Source organism: Cynocephalus volans, chromosome 2, assembly GCF_027409185.1.
Source record: "Cynocephalus volans isolate mCynVol1 chromosome 2, mCynVol1.pri, whole genome shotgun sequence".
Lineage (NCBI taxonomy): Eukaryota > Metazoa > Chordata > Mammalia > Dermoptera > Cynocephalidae > Cynocephalus > Cynocephalus volans.
In genome coordinates this window covers 186,067,037-186,093,440 of record NC_084461.1, presented here as the reverse complement: position 1 = coordinate 186,093,440, position 26,404 = coordinate 186,067,037, and the positions used below count along the sequence as shown (strand labels likewise).

The 26,404-nt window shown below is 39.7% G+C and overlaps 1 protein-coding gene across 2 annotated transcripts in view; it reads right to left on the bottom strand.

The window, feature by feature from the left end:
- SBNO1 (strawberry notch homolog 1) overlaps positions 1-25,168 on the bottom strand; it is a 58,416-nt gene extending 33,248 nt beyond the window's left edge. The window contains exons 1-5 of one of the 2 annotated variants that reach the window (XM_063086549.1): positions 25,019-25,168; positions 16,138-16,269; positions 14,840-14,944; positions 13,017-13,329; positions 9,315-9,415 (exon numbers count right to left, since the gene is read on the bottom strand). In XM_063086549.1, the coding sequence (XP_062942619.1) occupies positions 9,315-9,415; positions 13,017-13,329; positions 14,840-14,944; positions 16,138-16,269 (651 nt within the window). In that variant the 5' untranslated portion in view covers positions 25,019-25,168. The remainder of the gene's footprint in view (positions 1-9,314; positions 9,416-13,016; positions 13,330-14,839; positions 14,945-16,137; positions 16,270-25,018) is intronic. The other variant, XM_063086550.1, reaches the window with a different exon arrangement.
- Between the last annotated feature and the right edge of the window lie 1,236 nt (positions 25,169-26,404).

The following is a 26,404-nucleotide window of genomic DNA, read 5'->3' as shown; positions in this document are numbered from 1 at the left end:
AAGGGGTAGAAGTAGGAAGGAATACAGGAATAGGAAGATCTTGAACAAGCCTCTTCTCACTACCAGTAAAACTATTAGGAAGCTATTAACGTGTGCTTACTCAGGGAAGAATATAGAGAAGCTGCTGTAAAATTCAGTATACCAAGGAAAAGAGGAGTGGGAGGAGGAGGAGAAGGAAAACTCACTGAGAACCCACAGGTTAAGGTAGGTTAAGACAGCACTGAAAGGTAAGGAAAGGCTCTTTTCTCTTTTTATTTACCTTGGAATCTAGAGCAGAATATGCTGGCACATAGATGCTTAATAAATGTGGAAAGAAAATGGAAGGTACGGGAAAACCATTCGATCAGCAACATTAGCCCATGGAGTCCTCAGATAAAATCCAAAAAACTCACAATGTTCTCAGAAATTATGCCAAAATGAAACCTAATTTCAGAAAACGGAGACAAAAAATATAGGACTGGCCAAAGAAACATATCTGAATCCCAATTCTGCTGTTAGGTAGTTATGTGCCTTGTAGAAAATTACCTAAATTCTGAGTCTCCCCATCCCCATGTTCTCACCTTTTCTTCACTTATAAAATAGGAATGCATTCTATGCTAACATAACCAACCTCCTTCTTTCTTCCTCCACCACTACTCTTCCCCCACCCAATTTTTTTTTTAAATCACCAGGGGTATAACTGGAGAACAGGTTGGTAATACTGAAGGGTCACAAAATCCGGGGACTAAATAGGTAATTTTTCTAAGCCAGGTGTACGTGAAATGTCAACTGACATTAAGCTTAAGCTGCAGGAGACAACTGGGGGTGAGGGAGACCGTGGCACCTGGGCAATGCTGCCCAAAACACAATTAGACACTCACTACTCTACACTGAGTAAGTTTTACTAAGTAGGAAATGTGGACCCAAGGTTGTCAGGTACTCCTATTTTTCAAGAGAAACTGGAAATCAGTATTTTTATGTGTCAGCAACAAATTAGAAATTTTTCAAAATACTGCAGAGGCCAAACAAAACACATCTGTTGACTAGTTTTGGTTCATAGGCTACCAGTTTGCAATCTTGGTTAGATGTTTCTTAATGAACCCAACATAGAACTTTTGGTATATTATGGGGCAAACTGTTTATGGTTTGGTATGGGACCGTGAGCACTACATAAAACATTTTTTGAAGAAAAATGCATTCTTAGCTTCTAAAACTCAACTTTCAAGAGCTGGCGGTGAATGTCCACTAAGTAAACTGGGTACTGCCAGTACTCGTTTTCTTGGTCTCCTTTGGAAACCACATGAACAGGTTGCTGTGCTGTTTTAGATTCCATGTTCCATCACCAAGTCCTAACAATCCTTTGGTATTTTTTTTTTTTTTTTAATGTCTTTTTCGTGACCAGCACTCAGCCAGTGAGTGCACCGGCCATTCCTATATAGGATCCGAACCCGGGGCGGGAGCGTCGCTGCGCTCTCGGCGCTGCACTCTCCCGAGGGCGCCACGGGCTCGGCCCCCTTTGGTATTCTTGTGTGCAGTCAGTCATGTCTTATTTTCCTTTTTTTCTTTCCCTTCACCCTTTTCCAATCCCCTCTGCAATCCCCCTAAATTTAGCCCCTTCTTACCTCCCCTTTAGATTACTTAACTTCCCTACCCATGCTGAATGACAAGCAGGTCCCCCACTTCCAGTGGCTCCACACTTGTGCTGCACCAAGTCCAAGGCCTTCAAATTCAATTCAGGACTCTTCACAGAGCCTGAATCTACCATTCCCACTTCCTCCTGCAAGTCAAGTATCCTGGTTTATCGTCACCTATGCAAATAATCACACCTCTTCTGTGTCTATTAATGCTTTAGCCCCCTTCCTAAAATGCCCTTTCAAAGTCTCTCCACACTCAAAACCCAAGCTCTATTACACTTCCTCCACAAAGTCTACCAGGCCATTCAAATTCATGGAGGTCTCACCTTCCTCCAAACTCATAACCCTTATTGTGAGCATCACGCTGCACCATCTGATGTACCTTATATTACTAATTAATCCAAGTGATTGTCAAATTTTATGTTTATTGAATGCGGAATCTATTCTTCGAAAAACCCAGTACACATACACCGTGTTATACACAAAGACATTACCGAATAAATATATAAAATCAATTGACCCGATGGAGGTGCTGGCTCTGGATGGGAGTGTGAGCAGTCTACCTGCAACCAGTGGGAAAGCAGAGCACCTACAAAGATCAAAATCTTCAAAAATATTAATTGTGAGTTATCCTGATGTTATGAGCCTCCTCACATGAGATATGAAGTTCACATCACCTACAGACATTCTTGCCAAAAATGTGTGTACAGAACCTGTACATGGCAGGTAGGTTCAGACATTTTTAAGGGGCTCAATTTTATATCTTCACCTTCTACATATAGCCTATCTTAAAACTGAAAAATTCCACGGCCACCTTGATCATGTCGTACACACAATTAGAACTACTTTTAAAATATGAGTAGTGGCTTTATCCACACCTTCACCATGAGCTACCTGACCCAAAGAGAAAGCTATAGACACGTTGGAGAACCGTTTCAGGTTACCTGAATAACTTTATGGCTCTCTGCTCTCTCTGCTTCCATCATCTTGCAATATGAGACCCGTGGGTCAATGTCGCCACCACCAGATGGACTTTGGACTTCCCAGCGTCAGAAACTAAAGATTTGATCACCAGGAGGTTTTTCGGGACCCTACCAAACCACTTGTTTTTGAGGCCAGGTAGGATTTCCGGGAAAAACGGCAGTGGAGCCTGAGGCGGCGGCGACCTGGCCTCAGACACTGGTTTCTGGTCTTGTGAGAGCCGGCGGCGCCGACCGCAGCGGCAGCAGCGGGAGAAGGGGCAGCAGCAGGAGCAACACCCTGTAGTACCGCCCCGTCACCCAGCAGCCCAGCAGAGTCCAAGCTGACCAGAGAGGTGGCTCCCCGGAGAGGCCCAAGACCCAAGGCAACCACACACACAAAGCACTAGTGGCCAACTGAGTAGTCACTTAGGTAGCCATACCAAATTGGCAACTACAGCAACATCTTAGTCAGTCAATAGTGTCAAACCTGTGGACTGTGAAACCCCCTGCCACAATGAATAAACATCAAAGAAAAGATACCAGAAACACGAAAAATCAAGAAAGTACACCACCCAAAGATAATAAATCTCAAGCTCTAGATCCTATAGAACAAGAAACCCTTGAAATGACTGACAAGGAATTTCAAGTAATAATTCTAAGGAAACTGAATGAGATACAAGAAAACTCAGCTAGACATCATGAAAGAGGAAATCGATGCCCTGAAAAAAAATGCAGCAGAACTTGCAGAACTGAAGAAGTTATTCAGCGAAATAAAAAACACAACAGAGAGAGTTTAACAAGCAGGCTTGTGGAAGTTGAAGAGAGAACCTCTGAACTTGAAGATGGGCTGTTTGAAATAACACAAGCAGACAAAAAAAAAAAAGAAAAAAGAATCAAAGGCATTGAAGAAAATCTGAGAGAGATATCAGACAACCTTAAGCGCTCAAATATTCGAGTCATGGGTATTCCAGAAGGGGAGGAAAAAGGAGATTGCATTGAAAACATATTTAACAAAATAGTGGCAGAAAACTTCCCAGATATAGGAAAAATCACAGATCTTCAGATCCAGGAAGCTCAACGATCTCCAAACGTATTCAAACCAAAAAGGTCTTCTCCAAGACATGTTATAGTCAAATTGGCAAAACTCAAAGACAAAGAGAGAATCTTTTTTTTTTTTTTTTTAAAAGATGACCGGTAAGGGGATCTTAACCCTTGACTTGGTGTTGTGAGCACCACGCTCAGCCAGTGAGCGAACCGGCCATCCGTATATGGGATCCGAACCCGGGGCCTTGGTGTTATCAGCACCGCACTCTCCCGAGTGAGCCACGGGCCGGCCCAAAGAGAGAATCTTAAAAGCTGAAAGAGAGAAGCGTCAAATCACCTATAAGGGAGCCACAGTCAGGCTAACATCAGACTTTTTTTTTTTTTTTTGGTCTTTTTTAGTGACCGGTAAGGGGATCGCAACCCTTGGCTTGGTGTCACCCGCACCGCGCTCAGCCAGTGAGTGCACCGGCTATCCCTATATAGGATCCAAACCCGCGGCGGGAGCGCCTCCACGCTCCCAAGCACCGCACTCTCCCAAGTGCACCACGGGGCCAGCCCTCACATCAGACTTTTCATCACAAACCCTAAAAGCCAGAAAGGAATGGGATGATATATTCAAAATGCTAAAAGACAGAGACTGTCAGCCAAGAATACTCTACCCTGCAAGGCTAACCTTCCGAAATGAAGGGCAAATAGTATATTTCTCAGGCAAAAAAAAAAACTGCGGTAGTTCACCACCACACAACCACCCTTACAAGAAATTCTCAAGGGAGTACTGGGTTTTGTTCCTGAAAAATAACTACCACTGCCATAAAAACCCATGAAAAATCTAAACTCACTAGTATAATAAAAATGGCATTCATGAAGAGAAAACAAACAAACAGAAAGGCTATCTACAACCTAAGGAACCAACAAACACAGAAACCAAACAGTAAATCAGAAAGCAAGGAACAAAAGACACCTAAGACAACCAAACAACAATCAATAAAATGCTAGGAATAAATCAACACCTTTCAATAACAACTCTTAATGTAAAAGGCTTAAATTCCCCAATCAAAAGACCCAGACTGGCTGACTGGATTAAAAAGGAGGACCCAACTATATACTGCCTTCAAGAGACCCACCTCACCCATAAAGACTCACATAGACTAAGAGTGAAAGGATGGGAAAAGATTTACCATGCAAAAAGAAAAGGAAAACGAGCTGGAGTAGCTATTCTTATATCTGACAAAGTAGACTTTAAACTAAAAACCACAAAAAGAGACAATGAGGGACACTACATAATGCTAAAAGGACTGATCCATCAAGAAGACATAACAGTCATAAATATGTACGCACCCAATGTTGGAGCAGCCAGATTTATAAAACAAACTCTATTAGACTTAAAGAAGGAAATAGACACTAATACCATAATAGCAGGGGACCTGAACACCTCACTATCAATATTGGACAGGGGCCGGCCCGTGGCTCACTCAGCAGAGTGTGGTGCTGATAACACCAAGGCCACAGGTTCGGATCCCATATAGGGATGACCGGTTCGCTCAATGGGTGAGCCTGGTGCTGACAACACCAAGCCAAGGGTTAAGATCCCCTTACCGGTCATCTTTTAGAAAAAAAAAAAATCAAAATTGGACAGATCATCTAGGCAAAGAATCAGCAGAGAAACACAAGATCTAAACAATACTCTAGACCAATTGGACATGGCAGATATCTACAGAACATTCCATCCAACAACCTCAGAATATTCATTCTTCTCATCAGCACACGGATCATTCTCCAGGATAGATCACATATTAGGTCACAAATCAAGTCTGAACAAATTTTAAAAAATTGGAATTATCCCATGTATTTTCTCAGACCATAATGGATTAAAACTAGAAATCAATAACAAATGAAATTCTGGAAACTATACAAATACATGGAAATTAAATAGCATTTTACTTAATGATATATGGGTCCAAGAAGAAATCAAACAGGAAATCAAAAAATTTATTGAAACTAATGAAAATAATGATACATCATACCAAAACCTGTGGGATACTGCAAAAGCAGTATTAAGGGGGAAATTTATTGCATTAAATGCTCACCTCAGAAGAATGGAAAGATGGCAAGTGAACAACCTAACACTTCACCTTAAAGATCTAGAAAAACAAGAACAAGCCAAACCTAAAGTTGGCAAATGGAAAGAAATCATTAAGATCAGAGCAGAACTTAATGAAATTGAAACTCAAAAAACAATACAAAAGATCAATGAATCAAAAAGCTGGTTTTTTTAAAAGATAAATAAAATTGACAAACCATTAGCATGGCTAACAAAAAAAAGAAGAGAGAAGATTCAAATAACAAAAATTAGAAATGAAAAAGGTGATATTACAATTGATTCATCTGAAATACAAGCAATCATTCGAGACTACTATAAACTATCCGCCAACAAGTTTGAAAATCTGGAGGAAATGGATAAATTTTCGGACACACACAAGCTCCCAAAACTGAGTCATGAAGATGTAGAAAATCTGAACAGACCAATAACAATAAAGGAGATTGAAGCTGTTATCAGAAAGCTCCCAATGAAGAAAAGCCCAGGACCAGATGGATTCACAGCAGAATTTTACCAAACATTCAAAGAGGAATTGACACCGATTCTTTACAAACTAGTCCAAAAGATTGAAACAGACGCAAATCTCCCAAACTCATTCTATGAAGCAAACATCATCCTGATACCAAAACCAGGTAAAGATATAACCAAAAAAGAAAACTACAGGCCGATATCCTTGATGAATATAGATGCAAAAATCCTCAATAAAATACTAGCAAACAGAATACAGCAACACATACGTAAAATTATTCACCACAATCAAGTGGGATTCATCCCAGGGATGCAAGGTTGGTTCAACATACGCAAATCAATAAATGTGATACACCATATTAATAAAATCAAACACAAGGACCATATGATCATCTCTATAGATGCTGAAAAAGCATTTGATAAAATTCAACACTCATTCATGACAAAGACTCTCTACAAGTTAGGTATAGACGGAAAGTATCTCAACATAATTAAAGCCATATATGATAAACCCACTGCCAATATCATCCTGAATGGGGAAAAGCTGAAAACTTTTCCTTTAAGAACAGGAACTAGACAAGGATGCCCACTCTCACCACTCCTATTCAACATAGTGATGGAAGTACTAGCCAGAGCAATCAGAGAAGAGAAGGAAATAAAGGGCATCCAGATTGGAAAAGATGAAGTCAAACTGTCCCTGTTTGCAGATGACATGATCCTAGATATCGAACAGCCTAAAGCCTCTATAAAAAAACTCTTGGAGGTGATAAATGATTTCAGCACAGTAGCAGGATACAAAATCAACACACAAAAATCAGCAGCATTTCTATTCTCCAATAGTGAACATGCAGAAAGAGAAATCAAGAAAGCCTGCCCATTTACAATAGCCACCAAAAAAATAAAATACTTAGGAATTGAGTTAACTAAGGATGTGAAAAATCTCTATAATGAGAACTACGAACCACTGCTGAGAGAATTTAGAGAGGATACAAGAAGATGGAAAGATATTCCATGCTCTTGGATTGGAAGAATCAACATAGTGAAAATGTCCATATTACCCAAAGTGATATACAAATTCAATGCAATCCCCATCAAAATTCCAATGACATTTTTCTCAGAAATGGAAAGAACTATCCAGACATTTATATGGAATAACAAAAGACCACGCATAGCCAAAGCAATGCTGAGCAAAAAAAATTAAGCTGGAGGCATAACACTACCTGACTTTAAGCTATACTACAAAGCTATAATAACCAAAACAATATGGTACTGGCGTAAAAACAGACACACTGATCAATGGAATAGAATAGAGAATCCAGAAATCAACCCACACACCTACAGCCATCTGGTGTTTGACAAAGGCACCAAGCCTATACACTGGGGAAGAGACTGCCTCTTTAGCAAATGGTGCTGGGAGAACTGGATATCAATATGCAGGAGAATGAAACTAGACCCATACCTTTCACCATACACTAAAGTCAACTCAAAATGGATTAAAGAATTAAATATACACCCTGAAACAATAAAAATTCTTAAAGAAAACATAGGAGAGACACTTCAGCAAATAGGACTGGACACAGACTTCATGAATACAACCCCAAAAGCACGGGCAACCAAAGGAAAAATAAACAAATGGGATTATATCAAACTAAAGAGCTTCTGCACAACAAAAGAAACAATTACCAGAGCGAAAAGACAACCAACAGAATGGGAGAAAATATTTGCAAAATATACATCTGACAAAGGATTAATATCCATAATATATAAGGAACTCAAACAACTTTACAAGAAAAGAACAAGCAACAAAGCAACCCAATTTAAAAATGGGCAAAAGAGCTAAGTAGGCATTTCTCTATGGAAGATATACAAATGGCCAACAGACATATGAAAAGATGCTCAACATCACTGAGCATCCGGGAAATGCAAATCAAAACTACACTGAGATACCATCTCACCCCAGTTAGGATGGCTAAAATCCAAAAGACTCTGAACGATAAATGCTGGCGAGGTTGCGGAGAAAAAGGAACTCTCATACATTGTTGGTGGGACTGCAAAATGGTGCAGCATCTATGGAAAATGGTATCGAGGTTCCCCAAACAATTGCAGATAGATCTGCCATATGACCCAGCTATCCCACTGCTGGGAATATACCCAGAGGAATGGAAATCATCAAGTCGAAGGTATACCTGTCCCCCAAAGTTCATCGCAGCACTCTTTACAATAGCCAAGAGTTGGAACCAGCCCAAATGTCCATCATCGGATGAGTGGATACGGAAAATGTGGTATATCTACACCATGGAATACTACTCAGCTATAAAAAAGAATGAAATACTGCCATTTCCAACAACATGGATGGACCTTGAGAGAATTATATTAAGTGAAACAAGTCAGGCACAGAAAGAGAAATACCACATGTTCTCACTTATTGGTGGGAGATAAAAATACATAAATAAATTCACACACACACACAAAAAAACCGGCGAGGAAGAAGACATAACAACTACAATTCCTTGAAGTTGATACGACAAGCAAACAGAAAAGACATTGTTGGGTGGGAGGGGGGAGAGCGAGGAGGGAGGGGGGTTTCGGTAAAGGGCTACAATAATCAACCACATTGTATATCGACAAAATAAAATTAAGAAAATAAAATAAAATAAAATAAAATGAGTAGCACCTTTCTTCAAAAAAAAAAAAAAAAGAATCAATTGACCCAAAGCATACAGCATTTCCAAAATTTAAGAAAAAAAGTTACATATAATTACTTGTGACTAGACCACTATATGATCTGACAGCCCATAATTAGCTATATATTCAGGTTCAATCTTAAAACCAACAGTTACCAAATATTTCTGGTTAATTCCACATTCTTTTTTTCTGATAAGGTGAGTGTCACGATAAAAAGATGTCAGTATCGCATGTAATATCACCCTTATCAAATATGCAAGTTTTAATTACCCTGTTTAGCATGTATTAGTTTACTCCAGTGAAGTTTAGGTTTACCCATTAATTTATGTAACTGAGTAGCCTCCCCAAGCCAAAAAGTTTTTCTTATGGTTGTTTTAGAGCACTGTTAGTCAAGTGTACTTACATACTACACAAAAATATAGATAACAGCTACTTGAAACTCACCATGGTCGGGGAAAAACTCCTCATTTTCATGTCATTTATCCATATTCTTGCTACTTCTTTATTAGAAGACTCCTTCTTTACTGTACCATTGCTTACATCAGCTGAGGGGGAGAAATCAATTGACATTTTAGAACAAAATCTCAATTTCTTTTCCGACAGCTAAAAAATTTAGTAAGGGCCAGCCCATGGCTCACTTCGGAGAGTGTGGTGCTGATAACACCAAGGCCACAGGTTCAGATCCCTATATAGGGATGGCCCGTTAGCTCACTTGGGAGAGCGTGGTGCTGACAACACCAAGCCAAGGGTTAAGATCCCCTTACTGGTCAACTTTAAAAAAAAAAAAAAAAAAAAACTTCAGTAAAGTTTACCCATTTCACAAACCAAAGGAAACCAATCTGCCTACTGCTAACTTAAATTAAGCATAAGCATGAAAACAAAGCTATGTGTCTTTACGGAAGTAAGAGTTAACTTTAGAAAACAAGTACCTCAAAAGGAAATGTATTCATGGGAAATTTGAAATTTATTTATCAGAAAGACACCTGGACCAGAACTATTTGATAGGTTAGTACAATACCAAGAACTAGCACTACTTTTAGACATTTCACCAGGCTCATTAAAAAAAAACACCTGGTGTTATCGACAATACAGAATCAATCCCACCTGATTTGGTGGTACTTACTTTCAAGGCAAAATAATTATTCCAAGAAGAAGAAAAATCAATGAGAACTTACTTTCCTCTTGCCCCCAGAATAAAGATCCAAACAGTGAGCCCTCTCTCCTTCTATACTAGTGATTTTCAAACTCTTTAAATATAACTACAGAATCCCAGAATCCATCAATCAATCAATGCAGAATTGCTTAATTGAATGTGGGGTGGGGAGTGTCCAGAGCCCACGTAACCGGCCTCCAAGTATCCCTTAAACACAGCCAGTACCTAGGACTCTTGAGATCACAGTGTGAAAATCACTGCCCTTAAGGAAGAGGGTGAACACCAGAAGCACTGATTAGCATCTTATCTATTCTACCAAAAGATGGGGAGTATTTTAGAAGCCTGTCACTTGGGAGTCCAAAATGAGTAGGACTAATTCAAGTATTAACAAAATAAGAAAGCTGAATACAGATGATAAATTTATTTGGGGCCATAATTTATTAATTATAACTGTGGAAGAGCCAGTGACCAGTTCACAGAGTTACAAGACTGGAGCTCAAATGAGAGATCAGAACCCAAAGGGCTAAGGGCTCCAATATCCACACAGATAAGAGGCAGGAGAACAAGCAAAAATCTTGCTGTCTGCAGCTTCATCCTTTCAATGTTTTTCCCCTTCAGTAAAAAGAAGATCCTCTCCTACAACACAAACCTTTATCTTCAGCATTCATTTACTATGTTCCTTTTACAGTCCTCGTCTGGTTTGACAGTTTTTCAGCCTTCCATACAAGGACAGCCTTGATTTATAGCTTTCAGTCTTAAAAAAACTTCTACATACATTGAATGTGGGAAAACTTACTGTACTAGAATTACTCAATCAGCTCTAAATCTATCCTGCTTTCTGTTTTGTTCTCTAAACTCTTTCCTCTCCTTTAAGTTATGATGGCATATGCTGATTTGAGGAATGGAATGTTCAGAAAGCCACTCATATAAAAGGGACAGGCTTCCCCATTAAATTCAAAGACCCTTACAAAAAGCACCTTGCACTAACTGTTGATCACCCCCAAATCCCCTGGGAGCCATTCCAGATGTTGCCTTCACCTCAACCAGATCAAGGTCACAGTCCTGCATTCTACAACAGAAAAAGGGAATCAGTCCTAAGACAGCAGAAATGATTCCCCAACTGGCATGTAGCTGCCAGGATGCAATTAGTTCAGGACAATGACCTTGAGAGTAAAACACCTGCAGCCACAAGGACACAATGGTGTGGGCCCAAACATGAAGATTAGAGTATCTGAAAATTTTAATTATATCTGTCACTGGAGACAAAGTTAGTTCTACTTCATCCTGAAAACACTTCTTGCCCATTCCTTCTTGCCCTTAACCCTCTATAAACACAAACACATTACAATTTCCAAGCAGTCAATTCTGCTAAAAACATATATTGTTCTATAACAGGTATTAAAACTTATCTCCGACAATTAGAAAAATTAAGAAGCTCTTTGGAAGGAGAAACTGTTTATTCAATATCCATCATCTCATCCCAAAAGCTTGCTGGGATGCTATGCATGTACTAGCATAAATCATCAGAAACATCCTTACAGCTCACACCCTTACCTTCATTCTTTCCCCTTCACCCCAAAAAACAACAATCCCAACAAAACACAAACAAAAAAACCCCACCTATTCCTGCACTAAACTATAAAATAAAATAGTGGCAGCTTAGAGTATAACTAAGGTCAGAGTTAGTATCTCCAACATACATGGTGCCTACCATGGTATTGTTATATAACAGAAACTCAAATATTCCAACTCAATGCAAGTGGGAAAGAAAGAATCCCACTCTTGAGAGTTCACATTTTTTAGTTTCTAAAACTATACTACTAAAGTTTAAAATAGCCAAAGTTAAAAACAAATTAATTCTATTTTACCCTTAAAAATTACCTTACTACACTGAAAAGGAAGCTTCTTTTTTTTTTTTAAATCCTATATAAGGATAATCGGTAAGGGGATCTTAACCATTGGCTTGGTGTTGTCAGCACCACGTTCAGCCAGTGAGCCAACCAGTCATCCCCATATAGGATCCGAACCCATGGCCTTGGTGTTATCAGCACCGCACTCTCCCGAATGAGCCACAGGCTGGCCCCGAAAAAGAAGCTTCTTCTGATCACTCCACTTAAAACGGTAACTTCTTCCTGTCCCATACCCATCTTTCATTTTTCTCCACAGCACTCATTCCTATTCTGGCACATGACATAATTTACTTATTTATTTAGTCTATCACTCTCCATTAGAATGCAAGCTCCATGAGGGCAGAGATTTCACCAGTTTTCTTCCCAGCCATAGCCTTCAAATCCTAGAACAGTGCTTGACACATAATAGGCACTCAATAAATATCTGCTGAATGAATGAGCAACAAAAAAGCCACTCTAGAGAAGAAAAACTATAATTTTCTACATTCTACATTCTTCACGCATAAGCAAATTCCTTAAAAGGTGTGATTAAATCATTGTTGAGTTTTTTCCCCCTTTAAATCTAAACCTATCCTTAAAGTACTACGGATCAGACAGTGGTGGTAACCATACAACTCCTGTGAATACACAGGAAAATCCACTGAATTGTAGACTTTAAAAGAGTGAATGTCATGATATATGAATTATATCTTAATAAAACTGCTTTTAAAAAAGTATTATGGAGGGCCAGCCCATGGCTCACTTGGGAGAGTGCGGTGCTGATAACGCCAAGGCCACAGGTTCAGATCCCTATATAGGGATGGCCGATTAGCTCACTGGCTGAGCGTGGTGCTGACAACACCAAGTCAAGGGTTAAAATCCCCTTACCAGTCATCTTTTAAAAAACAATAATAATAAAATAAACACTCTAGCCAAGGCCTCTAAGGTTTTTGCTTATTTTGAGTTGTGTAAATACTTCAAGTGTACAGAATAATGCATGCAGATGCCCAGTTATTTTAAGACCCAAGCAAATCACTGAAAAAACATGTTGGCATAGCTTACCAAAGGCAGAAAGTTGACATTATTGAAAATAAAATGACTTACTAGCTGCAGTTGCAACTGGCTGAGCAATATTAGCAGGTGGCTTCAGTTTCATGAGTTCATTAAGACTATTATTTTTGAGTAGATCCTTCAGTTGAACCTGGTCTTTCGAAGGTGCAGAGGTCATGGCATTTCGTACTGCTGGTGCTGAGACTGAAGGGCGTGTGTTTGCAGTAGTCTGGATAAACTTTGTTAAAGTGATGGTCTGCCTATTGGTTGTTACAGGTGGTGTTTTAGTCATTACAATTGTAGACCCCAAGGTCGGGAGCTGATTTATTTGATTCAGCACAAACGTTGTAGTAGATGGAGGCTGCTGCTAGAAAATGAAACATGTTACCACCATGAAAAATACTCTATTCTCTAATGCAGCCTATATTCATAAACATGGTTGAAAATCTAAAACTGACTTTTTTATTCTTGCTTAACTACTGGCACTTCAGTTCTAATTTAATAAGATTAGCTATAAACTACCAAGTTAAAACACACCATTTTGAGGAAAGGGTATAGTAGCAGTATGACAACAACAAGCATAAAATGGAAGTATCCCAAGCAAACTATGATGTACAGTAACCCTAAATAATAGAAGGACTAGTAACAAATAATTCTAATGTCAGCACTATACTAACTTGATAGATAACCTTAGGCAAATCACTCAAACCTCTAGAGGTCTGGATTCTCTGAGGCCCGTTTTCTATTTCTGACATTCTACAATTCTGTTCAATGCTTTGTTTGCTAACATATAGAGCACATTAACATTTAGAACTTAAAAGAAAAAGACAAAAATAATCAAGCAGAGTTTTAAATTCCCATGTTACATAAACAACTTAGCCAGGTAAAGCACAAATACTGATGCTAATGTGGGTGCTATTTTTGAGACTTGTGGGGGGGTGGAAAGAAGCTAGACAAAAATGATAAAGAAAGTGGGGGAGGGGTTGGTCTGTTAGCTCAGTCAGTTAGAGCACAGCATTACAACACCAAGGTCAAGGGTTCAAATCCTTGTACTGGCCAGCTGCCAAAAAAAAGAAAAACAAACAAACAAAAAGTTGTCGATTTGAAGATAATATGCCTTTGACTATAAGTACAACTGAGATATTTTTAATAAAGTTATGTCTATCTCTACTTTCTTTCCTCTTCAAACTTTGTCATTTCTCCATGACTCCTTTAACAGGAGTCTTCCGGACTCCTGTAATATTATCACTTTTATAAATAGTAATATTTATCACTTTTAAATAAAACTTGGGCTGGCCAATTAGCTCACTCAGAGTGTGGTGCTGGTAACACCAAGGTCGAGGGTTAGGATCCCCATACTGGCCAGCACCCAAAATAAACAAACAAACAAACAAATGAAATTCTCAACATCAATTTATCACAAATTATCAAATTTTAACCAATTTATCCAATAATTTTATATCACTACACTTCAGTTAATAACTGCTGTATTTAAGGTAAGGCCAGAGGAACTCAATATTTAAAGTGCAATTATAATCACATAAAAATTATATATACCAATGGACAAAAGCTGAAATAAACAAGGAAAATGAAAAGATTTGTGTGATAACATGCATTTCATCTTTACTTTGTGAATTTTGTATCATCTGTAATCAAAAGGAAAAATACAAAAAAAAAATGCTTTTTTCTAATTATCTTGTGATAAATATAAATATCAAAAGAGTGAAAAATATTTTACAAAGTAGGAGGCTTGGGTTGGAGATTGGGAAAGTAGCAAACAGCAGAACTAGGGAGATAAAACTATTTCATATTAGAAGGTTTTCTTATTACAATCCTGAACTATTTTAGAAGTCATGCCAAATCTAAATAATTCTTACCCTCATATTTAATAGTGCTGGAGTAGGTACCATCTCTGGTTCCTGTTTAACAGGAACTGCTGCTTCAGTCTCCAAACCTAGTTCTAATGCATTAAGTGGCAATGACTGGAGAGAAAACATCAGAGAAAGAAATTAAAGAAGGATAACAGTGAATTCTGTTTCAATAACACATGTTGTGTTTATTTTATTAAAACAAAGAATACCAAGATTTACATTCAAACTGAATGTGAAATCACTAATATCAGACATAAGATTACAATCTTTGCAAGCAATAAAATCTCCACATACAAACCTACACTAAAAAGAAAATCTTATTTTTGCTTTCAGAGAATGTGTATAGTGAAACCACAGAAGAATGTCCCTTTCAAGTACAAAGAGGGCTGGCCAGTTAGCTCAGCTGGTTAGAGCGTGGTGTTATAACACCAAGGTCAAGCGTTCAGATCCCCTTACCAGCCAGCTACCCCCCAAAATAAAGTACAAAGACAATTAATTACTAAGAAGATTTATGATTCTCCCACAAAAACTCTATAAACAATCTCTTACACTTATATATACAATCATGCAATGCTTAACAATGGGGACAGGCAATTCTGTCACTGTGTGAAAATCATAGAGTGTACTTACACAAACCTAGATAGTATATAGCCTACTACATACCTACGCTATATGGTACAGCCTATGGCTCCTAGGTTACAAACTTGCACAGCATATCACTCTACTGAACACTGTAGGCAACTATAACACAATGCTAAGTATTTGTGTATCTAAACATAGAAGCACTTTTCCAGCTCTATTATAAACTTATGGGACCAATGTCATATATGGTCCAATGTCAACCAAAACGTTGTTACGTGGCACATGACTGTATAATGATATTATAGCAGAAAATAATGTGCTGGTTTTCATTGTGAATATTTTCTACCTCGTGAATGAAGAGAGTCAACATAAAAATAACATTTACATGTATATTTTAAATTAAGGCTTAAGAGTCTGGCCAGTTAGCTCATTTGATTAGAGCACAGCCTTGTAACACCAAGGTCAAAGGGTTGGGTTTTCCGTACTGGCCAGCTGCCCCAAAAAACAAAAAAAAAGTATAAAATTAAGGCTTAGGGGCTGACCGATTAGCTCAGCTGTTTAAAGCGTGGTGCTGATAACACCAAGGTCCAGGGCTCGAGACATGTACTGGTCAGTCGCAAATAAGTAAAAAAGATTAAGGCTTAATAATATCTATTTTTACGAGTGGAAAGTGCAAATTAAGAAAAAATTACTTTTTAACAAATGCTTTGGAAAACTCTTACCTGCTGAACTGAAGGGGTAGGTGTTGGAGTTGCAAGCCCCGCATCTCCTGCATCAATATCAAAGAGGTCATTTGGACTAATTCCGCTCTCACTCAAAGCAGCAAGCAGTAAATCTTGCCCTGGTTCCACCATCTTTAGAAGGAAATATTATATTAACAAAAAAGTGATAAACATTAACTCTCCTCTAAATATAAACAATCCCACATTCCTACCAGACCCATTCATTCAGTATTTACGAAGAAACTGATATGTGTCAGGTAAAGAGGGTAAAAGAGAAATAGTCCCTAATTGCAGGAAGTTCACACTAAAATGGAAAGGTTAGAGAAATAAGTCACAGCAACAGTATGTGTCTACAAAACACTATGGAAACAGAGAAGGAAATACTAAGCTTTGCCTAGGCAGAGAGATTACAAAGACAGCAAGGAAGCTGAGTCTCTGAAAGAAATCACCAGGTGAACAAGGATCATCCAAAGAAGGATCTTCTGGACAGTGCATTCAAACTCATGGAGGCGTTAAAAGAATTTGGCACTCTTTAAGAACTATGGTTAGAGTAATTTAACATGGGAATGGAAGCTCAGAAGTATGGGGGTCAGGTAAGAGATGGCAAGAGATCAGGAAGACAAGGCCCACAACCTTGTACACCATGCTAGAGAATTCCCTTAATCCTTTGGGTAACAGGAGTCACTAAAGGGTTTTCAGATGAAGGACCGCTTGATACAGGTAGGCTTGCAGTTTAGGAAAATTACTCAACAGAATGTGAAACGAACAAAAGAGGGGGCTGAATAAGACCAGAAGCAGCAAGACATCTTAGGAAACTGCTACAGGAGACCAGGAGAAGGATGATAAGTGCAGGGAGTGGAGAGAAAGAAGGTGGAACAGATTCCAAGATATTTAGGAAGGAGAATTCATCAAACATAGTTTAAATAAAAACTAGGACTGGAAGGGAGGATTGGCAGTTGGTTACAGCGTGGCACTGATAACACCAAGGTCCAGGGTTCAATCCCTATACCAGCCATCTGCCAACAAGAAAAAAAAGAATGGGAGACAATATGAAGTACATCAGAGAAAAAGCATAAGTTGATGGATGATTAGAGTTAAGCCAAAGGAAAATGAAAACAAAAAGAGCTGAGCCCAGGAGACCTAAAGGATAAGTTACATTTATATTGGGGGGAAGGGGAAGAGCCAATTTAGGAGCACACAAATACATTGTGGGTTGGTGTTTTCCAAATATAATCTCAGGAGCCAGACCAAAGTATTCTACCACCAAAATGGATTTTTACCCACTTTATAGGGAAGGGGGAAAAAAAACTTAACAGAGCTTTCTCAATTTTAACTTTTCTCATTAATTTATCTGATTAGAGTACACTGTAATAATACCAAGGTCAAGAGTTCGGATCTCCCTACTGGCCAGCTGCAAAAAACAAAACAAACAAATAAAACCCCCTCTGAAATAACAAAGTTATATATATATATATATATATATACTTATGAGAAATCTGACTGTACTTGTTTTTCTCAGAAAACAAATGATAAATAATATACTAATTTTCAGCTAGCCCATTTGTTCTTACACTCTGTGATAAAATCAAATATCAGTGTTTCACGATGTCCTACAAAGAATGGTTTCAGCCAAGACCACCATGACCATGATGGTCTTCCAACATACAAGAACGCTTTAGATGAAAGCAAGACATTTAACAGAGAAATCTTCTACTGTCTTTGTCACATAAATTTGGTTATCGTTCAGACAGAAGTTCTAATGGAAACATGAGTGAGTTTAAGGTGGAAACCACAGATATCCAGAATGAAACTGATGGCAAAACCACTGTTTAAAAGGATGGGAGGGGGCCGAGCCCGTGGCACACTCGGGAGAGTGTGGCACTGGGAGCGCAGCGACGCTCCTGCCGCAGGTTCAGATCCTATATAGGAATGGCCGGTGCACTCACTGGTTGAGTGCCGGTCACGAAAAAGACAAAAAATAAATAAATAAATAAATAAAAGGATGGGAGGAATGACAGATAGCCCAAAGAAGATTTCTCCAAAATTTTTCACAGAAAGAAGTCTAAGGAAGAAAAATATTTTGAGCAGGAAGGAGAAAGGGGAAAAAACTGACAGTGACTAAGTATGTTCCACAAGCCTGTCAATGTTAGGCTACTCATACACATTACCATCTTTAAGCCTACAACAACCCTTAGTAAGATAGGTAATATAATTTCAGAGCTGAAAATTAGTCTCAGAAAGCTAAAATTACCTGACCAAGTTCACTCAGACAGGGAATGGTAGAGGATTAGAATCTAGATATTCAAACTCCCAAAGTCCATGGGTTCTCTTCCCAATGAATAGATAAAGTTGATGTTGGTAACCTACAAAATTTCAATACTTTACTTCAGAATAAATGTTACAGTGAGATTAAAATTGGAAGAGGGATAAAGTATACACCAAGATGGAAATAATATGAAGAAACTGAACGACAGAGGAGACAAATAGGAGAAATATCCCAATATGGATTTAAAATAAAGTTGACCCACTTTTTTAATATAGTCATATTTGACCATACTTTATAAATTATCCTAGTAGAGTATATAGTACAAATAAGTACATAGAGCTCTAAACCAACATTCTAAAAACATTTGTAATCCATAAAACACTTCCTTGGTACCAATGACTTGTGGGAATAGGGGGTCTCGGCCCACCCACTATGGCTAATCTTGACCCAGATTAACAGAACTCCAGAGGCTATCAAAATGTCATCTCTTTTTTTCAGTAAATATTGGAAATTATTTTACATTTGAAATAAAAATACATTGTTTTAAACCAGTGACTTCCAAACTACAGACCACAGAACCCATGGAGGCCAAGGGATCCATTAATCCTTCAGACATACACCAAGCCCAGACTAATTATACTCCAAAGTACAGAAACACCTTTAACTAATGAAATGCAAATTCACTGAAAAGTGTTACTGAATGCATGAGAGCTTGTTGAAATATATTTTCACAATGAGCATTTAAAGTACAAAAGTATCACAGAATGGAGGAATTTGGGGGAGAAACTTTCTGATGTTTGTACAAGAAAAAATGGCAACAGTTACACATAACACTATCAGTGACCACCTCAGAATTCACTCACAGGAATCACAGTTTGATTTAGCCATTCTTCTACATATTCATATTAAAAAAAAATCATTTTTTTTATAAATATATAAATTTTATAAATATATAAAATTCTTACTTGTCAATTTAAAGTAAATAAATAACTTGAGACCCTCTGAGTAGTGACATGTAGTGACAATGTCTGTAAAAGAAGCTATCAATGAAAAAGATTTTAATCTTACCTACATCTTATACACAAATGGAATCTAGGAATCCTTTCTCTTTCAGCCAATTGGGCACAAATTCTCTACTTGCTCTTTTTTGCAGGGAGAAGTGGGAAAGGGAAAGAGGGAACACCTATCCTATTCTATAACTCCATTAGGCAAAACCTTTAATATTTAATCATATTCATATTCTGAAATTATTGCAGGCTCACAAAATTTCAGTGTTCAAGTTGAGAGAGCCCTTAAAAAGTTATATTAGCCAATCTCCTCCTCATTTTACAAATTAGAAAGACTTACTCCTGGGAGGCAAAACAACATTTTCACTTAGAATACACAAACTAAAATATAAATGCTGCTAAATATTATTAGTTGTAAGAAAACTGTGTTAGTATGTCTACAAAGGTTCATAGACTTCAGATGACATTTACCTGCAGCAATCTAGCAAACCCGAAAGTTACTAACCACAGAGGCTTTTATTTCAAACAAACAACAAAAGTTCAATTTTTATCATAAATACATTTAAAAACAACACCTATTTCAAAACAGTACACCTATGAAAAGTTCTATAAGTAAGAAAAAGACACAGTGGTAGAAAGAAACTAAGTGACATCCTTGGCAAGAAGAGAATAATACTGAGAAACAATAATCAACCAGAAAAATAAAAGGATACAGTTCCCACTGAGAATACCAACACAAACTTCACAGGGACATGATTCCTCATGCTGAGACCTAAAAAGGATCTTTATAGCTCTGAATAGATACAAGGGATATATCTACAAGGGCTGTGGCACACCACAGTGGTTGAGGAGACTCTGGGGACACAGAGGATACCTGGGTTCAAAAGCTGGTTTACATCACCCACTAGCAATATGATATGGTCACGTAATAACCTCGCTGACTCAGTTTCCTCCCCTTAAAATGGGAATAAAAATAGAACTTCCCTTATAGGATTGCTGTGTTGAGTAAATGTGGTACTACCTGGAGTAAATGTTCCCTACTAGCTATAAACTATCATTTTGATAAACATTAGTATTATGTCAAAAAAAAAAAGATGTTTATAGAGAGAATTATGTTAAGTGAAATAAGCCAGGCACAGAAAGAGAAATACCGCATGTTCTCAGTTATATGTGGGAGCTAATAAAAATAAATGAATGAATGAATAGGAAGAGGGGGGAAAAAAAGGACACAGCAATCACAATAAGTCCTTGAACTTTTTAAGAGAGGAGATATGATGTTGATGGGGGTGGGAAATGGGGAGAGGAAAGGGGGAAAGGGAGGAACTGGTAAAGGGCCATAAAAATTAACTACATTGTATATGAGAAAATAAAGAAAAGAAAAGAAAAGAGAAAGAAAGAAAGTTCATAGGACAGAAAAAAAAAAGATTTGTTTTCTTCCATATCATTAATACAACACTTTATTTTCCATAATACAAACTTTATTTGTTAGCAATACATTCAATAAATAACTTCCAAATTAGTTCTATAAACGAATTCTCTTTTTATCTAAAAGTGTCTCTCAGTTTGTCCAGTTAATCAGTTATCATGCCTAGACGAAATGTAGACATTTTTAAATGTGCAGATATCACTTAGCAAATATCTTTGCCTATGGGGCCGGCCCATGGCTCACTCGGGAGAGTGTGGTGCTGACAACACCAAGGCCACGAGTTCGGATCTCATATAGGGATGGCCGGTTGCTCACTTGGGAGAGCCTGGTGCTGATGACAACACCAAGTCAAGGGTTAAGATCCCCTTACCGGTCATCTTTAAAAAAAAAAAAAAAAAAATATATATATATATATATACACACACACACACATACCCATATATATATCTTTGCCTGAACTAACAAACAAAAAACACAAAGAAAAAAAAAATCTTTGCCTGAACTAATAACAAAAAGGATTTTTCTCATTATTTAATATTGCTAAGCATGTCTGATTCAAGACCCTGCTTTAACTCTGCTTTTAAGCAGCCCATATGTGATGACTGATACTCAGTTTAAGAATCTGAAGGATAATGATCCACTTAGAATTTACCCAATATAGTCCATCAACAAATATTTAAGCATCTACTGTGTGCAGGTTCCCTAAGAACGTTAGGGGGAAGAGAAGCTAGTGATAAAGAAGTTAGTTGAAAATGATTTTCTTTACCTAAAAGGATATAATCTGTATTTTTCAACACCTACCCCCCCTCAAAGAACCACTGCTCAGTGCCCCCCCCCCGCCATTACAAAACCCATAGGTAAGAAGAATATATTCACAAAAGAATGTGCAAATTTTTTCAAAGTCTCAAAAATGCTTTACAAAAGAAGCTCACAAAAGAATTGGGAGGGAGAGGGAGAGTGAAACAACTTTCTTGATCACCACTACCTCAGATTCAGATAGCTAGTCTTCTTAATACTTACTGTATGGCTGAGCTTTTTCTCTTTTAACCCTGAAGATAACCCATGAGTAAATGCTACTTGTTATGCCCCTGTCACAGATGAGAAACTGAGGCTTAGAAAGATGGGACATAGTAAGATAACAAAAACACAAGCTTGGAGCAGAATTACAAACCCAGGTCTTGTATTCTCAACCCTATACCAGTATTTCCAACTACTGGTTACAACAATTTAGTGGGTTGTCAAATCAATTTAGTTTATCATGACAAGAAATTTTAAAGATTTCAGCATAGAACAGAAAATTAGTCCAGAACATGTAGAGAGAGTAAACATTATTTCATGATATTTTTCAGTTATACGTGTATATATGTACTAGGTCACAATGTAAAACATATTTCTTAATGTGAGATACTTCAAAAATGTATGAAAATCATTGATCTAATATTGCCTCCCAGGGAAAAAATTAGCAAATTAATTTGATGTGTTTTGTACCATATCTTATACATAAAATAGAGTTCCTGCTCTTCAAGAACCTATCCTTTCCATCAACAGAAAATTTCAGTGGTATCCCAAGGTTGTCATTAATACCTGGTAAGTTCAAGCCACATCAAAGCGCATCTGTCAATTAGCAGAAAAACAAAAGACAATTGCAAAAACTTTAGAATTACATCATTTTAGTTATTAACTGGCTATTTAACGTAAAAGCAATTCCTCTCAAAAGGTATCTTTAAACTACATTTAGGCAGGGAAAGGATGGGAGCCCACGAAGCCTCATGAAAAGTTAGGTTACTAGTGTTCTCCTTCACAGGCACCTAGTCTCAAATCAAAACTCAATTTAGGGCCAGCCCGTGGCTCACTCAGGAGAGTGTGGTGCTGATAACACCAAGGCCGCGGGTTCGGATCCTTATATAGGGATGGCCAGTTAGCTCACCGGGTGAGCATGGTGCTCACAACACCAAGTCAAGGGTTAAGATCCCCTTACCGGTCATCTTAAAAAACAAAACAAACAAACAAACAAAAAACTCCTCAATTTAAATACGGAGAAATGCCAAAACATATCTGTAGCGAAAGTCTTCAAGGCAGATCATTTTTAAAAGTATGAAAAGAATCTCCATACTCCCCATCTTTAAACAGTAATTTCAGCAAAGCCCTTAAAACACGTAAAATTGAGGGCCGGCCTGTGGCTCACTTGGGAGACTGTGGTGCTGTTAACACCAACGCCATGGGTTCGGATCCCTATATAGGGATGGCTGGTTAGCTCACTTGGAGAACGTGGTGCTGACAACACCAAGTCAAGGATTAAGATCCCCTTACCGGTCATCTTAAAAAAAAAAAAAAAAAAAAAGTAAAATTGCCTTACCCACAATAGCATTCAAAGAATGAATCAATAAGTCACTACCTTAGTCTCTCCTTTTTAACACTTATCCAGTAACTAAAGTGAAATTTTATTTAAAATATGAAGAGAATTATGGAATAAAGATAAATTGGGAGATAAAAAGCAAAAACCAGAAGAAAAAAGTAAAGATGTCTTCCCTGGTCAGGATTATTTTGGAAACAACTTCTTTAAAAGATGAAAATGAAACGTTCCCCTGCCTGCAAAATTCATGTCCCACTCAAATCACAAGTATAGCAAATTCTTCATTTCGTTCCACAAATTCTAAGGCTGGCCAATTTGGTCAGGTAGTTAGAGCACAGCCTTACAATACCAAGGTCACAGGTTCGGATCCCTGTACCAGCCAGCCACCCGCCCCTCCCCCAAAAAAGCGCATCCCAGAAATTCTATATAAGTTATCTTTTGTGCAACCGTGATGACTTTCCTCACTGCTTATGAAAATCTATTAATTGCTGGAAAATACAGGGAAAAACAGAATCCCTCTGCACCGTTAGCTGGTAGAACTGTCCGCAAATGCTAAGTTGATTCGCGCTAGGGCACTCAGCTTTGACAGCTTTCTGGACAAACTCTGTAACAACTACTCCATCTCTAATTCTGGTTGTCTGGAGAATATGAAACATTCAACTCAATATAAAGTGCTAATAGTCAACTTTCGAAGGTCAAAGGGGACCAGTTTTTAACCTTCCCTCAACACGTGTTCACTACAAACTTCCGGGTGCGATTACAATTGGCTGCGCAATTCAATGGATAAAACGTTGCTTTATTTCTCTCTTATTTTCTTGCCCGTTCTTTTCCCACGTTTCTCAACCAGCGACTCCCCAAAACAAAAGCCTCCCACAGTAAACGGAGCACGCACATAAAAAGAGCTTCTCTGTGCGAGGATCAAGTTAGTGGTCCGCAAACATTAACCAAACAGAAGCACAAAGCCGGGGTGGAAAGGGGAGGAGCTGGATGCCAGGGTCAGGAAAGAAACAATCACAAGGGTTCAGGAACATCTAAATCTCCTCAGCGGTTAAACCGAACCCAAACCTCTTCTGGGAAACCACCAGCATACATGGCTTTGAGGAACTTTAGATGCCTGTTATGCCAGACACTCACAAAAGTAAGCAAATTCCCGACCGCCTTTCCCCTCCATCTCTACCCTTAAGGTCTGGGAGGTGAGCTCGCTTGCTTGTGGCAAAGCTAAGCTAATCAAGAGGTGAGGCATGAAGGTAGCCCCCACGTGTCCCACGCACCTTTCCCATCGCCCTAAGAGCGGGGTACTCAGAATACCGCCGGTGTGGGGCTCAGACTGAGGAAGGACGACCGCGTCGCCTCCCTCCCTTGCCCTAAACCGGGAGCAACGTTAGGACAGAAGAGACTTGAGGAGGTTCCGGACCTCATTTTCCCCGCGGGTCCGGTACCTCGCAGCCCCCAAGTCGTGTTGGGGAAGCAAAAGGGGCGTCCAAATGGAGCCAGCGTGCGTAGACCCTGTCTCCCCGGTCCCACGGGGTGCCTCCGGCCCGGGACAACAGAGCTCCCGGGGCCCGAAAGCCCCACGCGCGGCGACAGCAGGGCCCGGCGCTGACGGGCGAAGGAAGCGAGTACAGCGGGGCCGCCGCCGGGACCATGCCTCCAAGGGCCCCGGGGCGAGAGGCTGCGGGGGTCGGCAAGCTGGGAGGGAGGCCCCATGCCGGGGTGAGGTGGCTAACCCCCCCAGCCCGGCCCCACACTGCCCCCCGAGGAGGGTGGGAGTGGGAGGCTGTCCGGGAGGGCGAGTATGGAAGGAGAAAAGGGCGAAGGGAAGGACTTACTTTCCCGGCGGGACCCGACGCCGGAACAGCTTCTCCCGGACAGTGAGAGCTTGAAGAACCAGAGGCGACCGGAGCGGAGGCGGCGGTGGCGGCGGCAGCGGCGTCCGGCTCTGCCTACCTCCCCGCCGCCATCTTGACGCCCCTCCCCCAGCCCCCCGCCCCACCGGGAGGGGAGGGGGCGGGGCGACGGATGAGGCGCCGTGCACCCCCACGTGACTTCCTCCCTCCCCCACCCCGTTCGCCAGCGCTCCTCTCCGCCCCGCCTCCCTCCTAGGTGAAGGAAGACGATTTCCACCCCCATCTTGGTCGACCCCCGCCTTCGCCGCCAAAAAAAGGACTCCGCCGGTTCCCGCAGCCCGGTACCAGTGGTTGGATCCAAGGGAATTCCGGAACCCAAACAATCCATTACCGCTGCTCTAGGGTGGGCAAGGGGTGAGGGGGCCGGGTTTCCGAGAAGGGGGAGGGGGGAAGGCGAAGGCCGCTGAAGAGAGTCACGTGTCTACTGTTTCCGCCGGCGCTCGTAAAGACCTCGCGAGAATTCCGTTTCCCCGCCCTTTCTCTCCCGCAGGCTGTTGGGAAGAAGGTCGGCGCTCTGGAGTGCCTCCGTGCGGTCAGCCGGTGGGCCGTGCGCATGCGTCCGACACCTGCTTTTACTGGGTGAGGAGGGGCCCGAAGGTATTTTCAGAACCCGTTTGGTGGGTAGCTAAGACCGAGGAAGTTACCTGGTGGCGCTTCTGTCACTTAAAAAGCTCTTCATTACCGAGCCAATTCTAGAAAAATAAATTTGCATATTCGTTGCTTGTTAGTCTTACTCAAAGCACTTTAATGAGTTTGAAACCTCAAGTAACTCGGAGTCCCTCTGCTCGTTCACTGTTATTATCATGTTCTAAGGAGTGTGAGCACAGTCCGCCCCACTCCTTTTCTCTCCACACACACCCGGTGACCTGAACACTATTGCTCCCAATTAGTGACTGCTGCAGAATAGGGCTGTCCCTACCACTTCTAGTTTCCCTATTTTCTCTTCTTACTATTATTAAGTGATCTAACAGAATAAACATATCAGCTTCTTGTAACCCTTTTGTAAAATCATTTTGAAAATGCTGTTTGACTCCGTTGCTTAGGTAATAGGCACGCCTGGGTGATTCTTGCCCCCTACTGGCTGCGCGTCCCACTCCTTGTGCTGAAAGCAAACCAAGTATTTCGAACAGTTGGTTAAACTATGAACTCTTAAAGAGAAAGTATGGGGGAAAAGGGGGGGAAACTAGACAGAGCAATTATAATTGTAATCTTCCAATTTAACGTTTGTATACATAAATATTATATGCGTATATACATATATAAAAACATTTTAGAGTGCCTACTAATCACTTGGCTAATCACTTTACT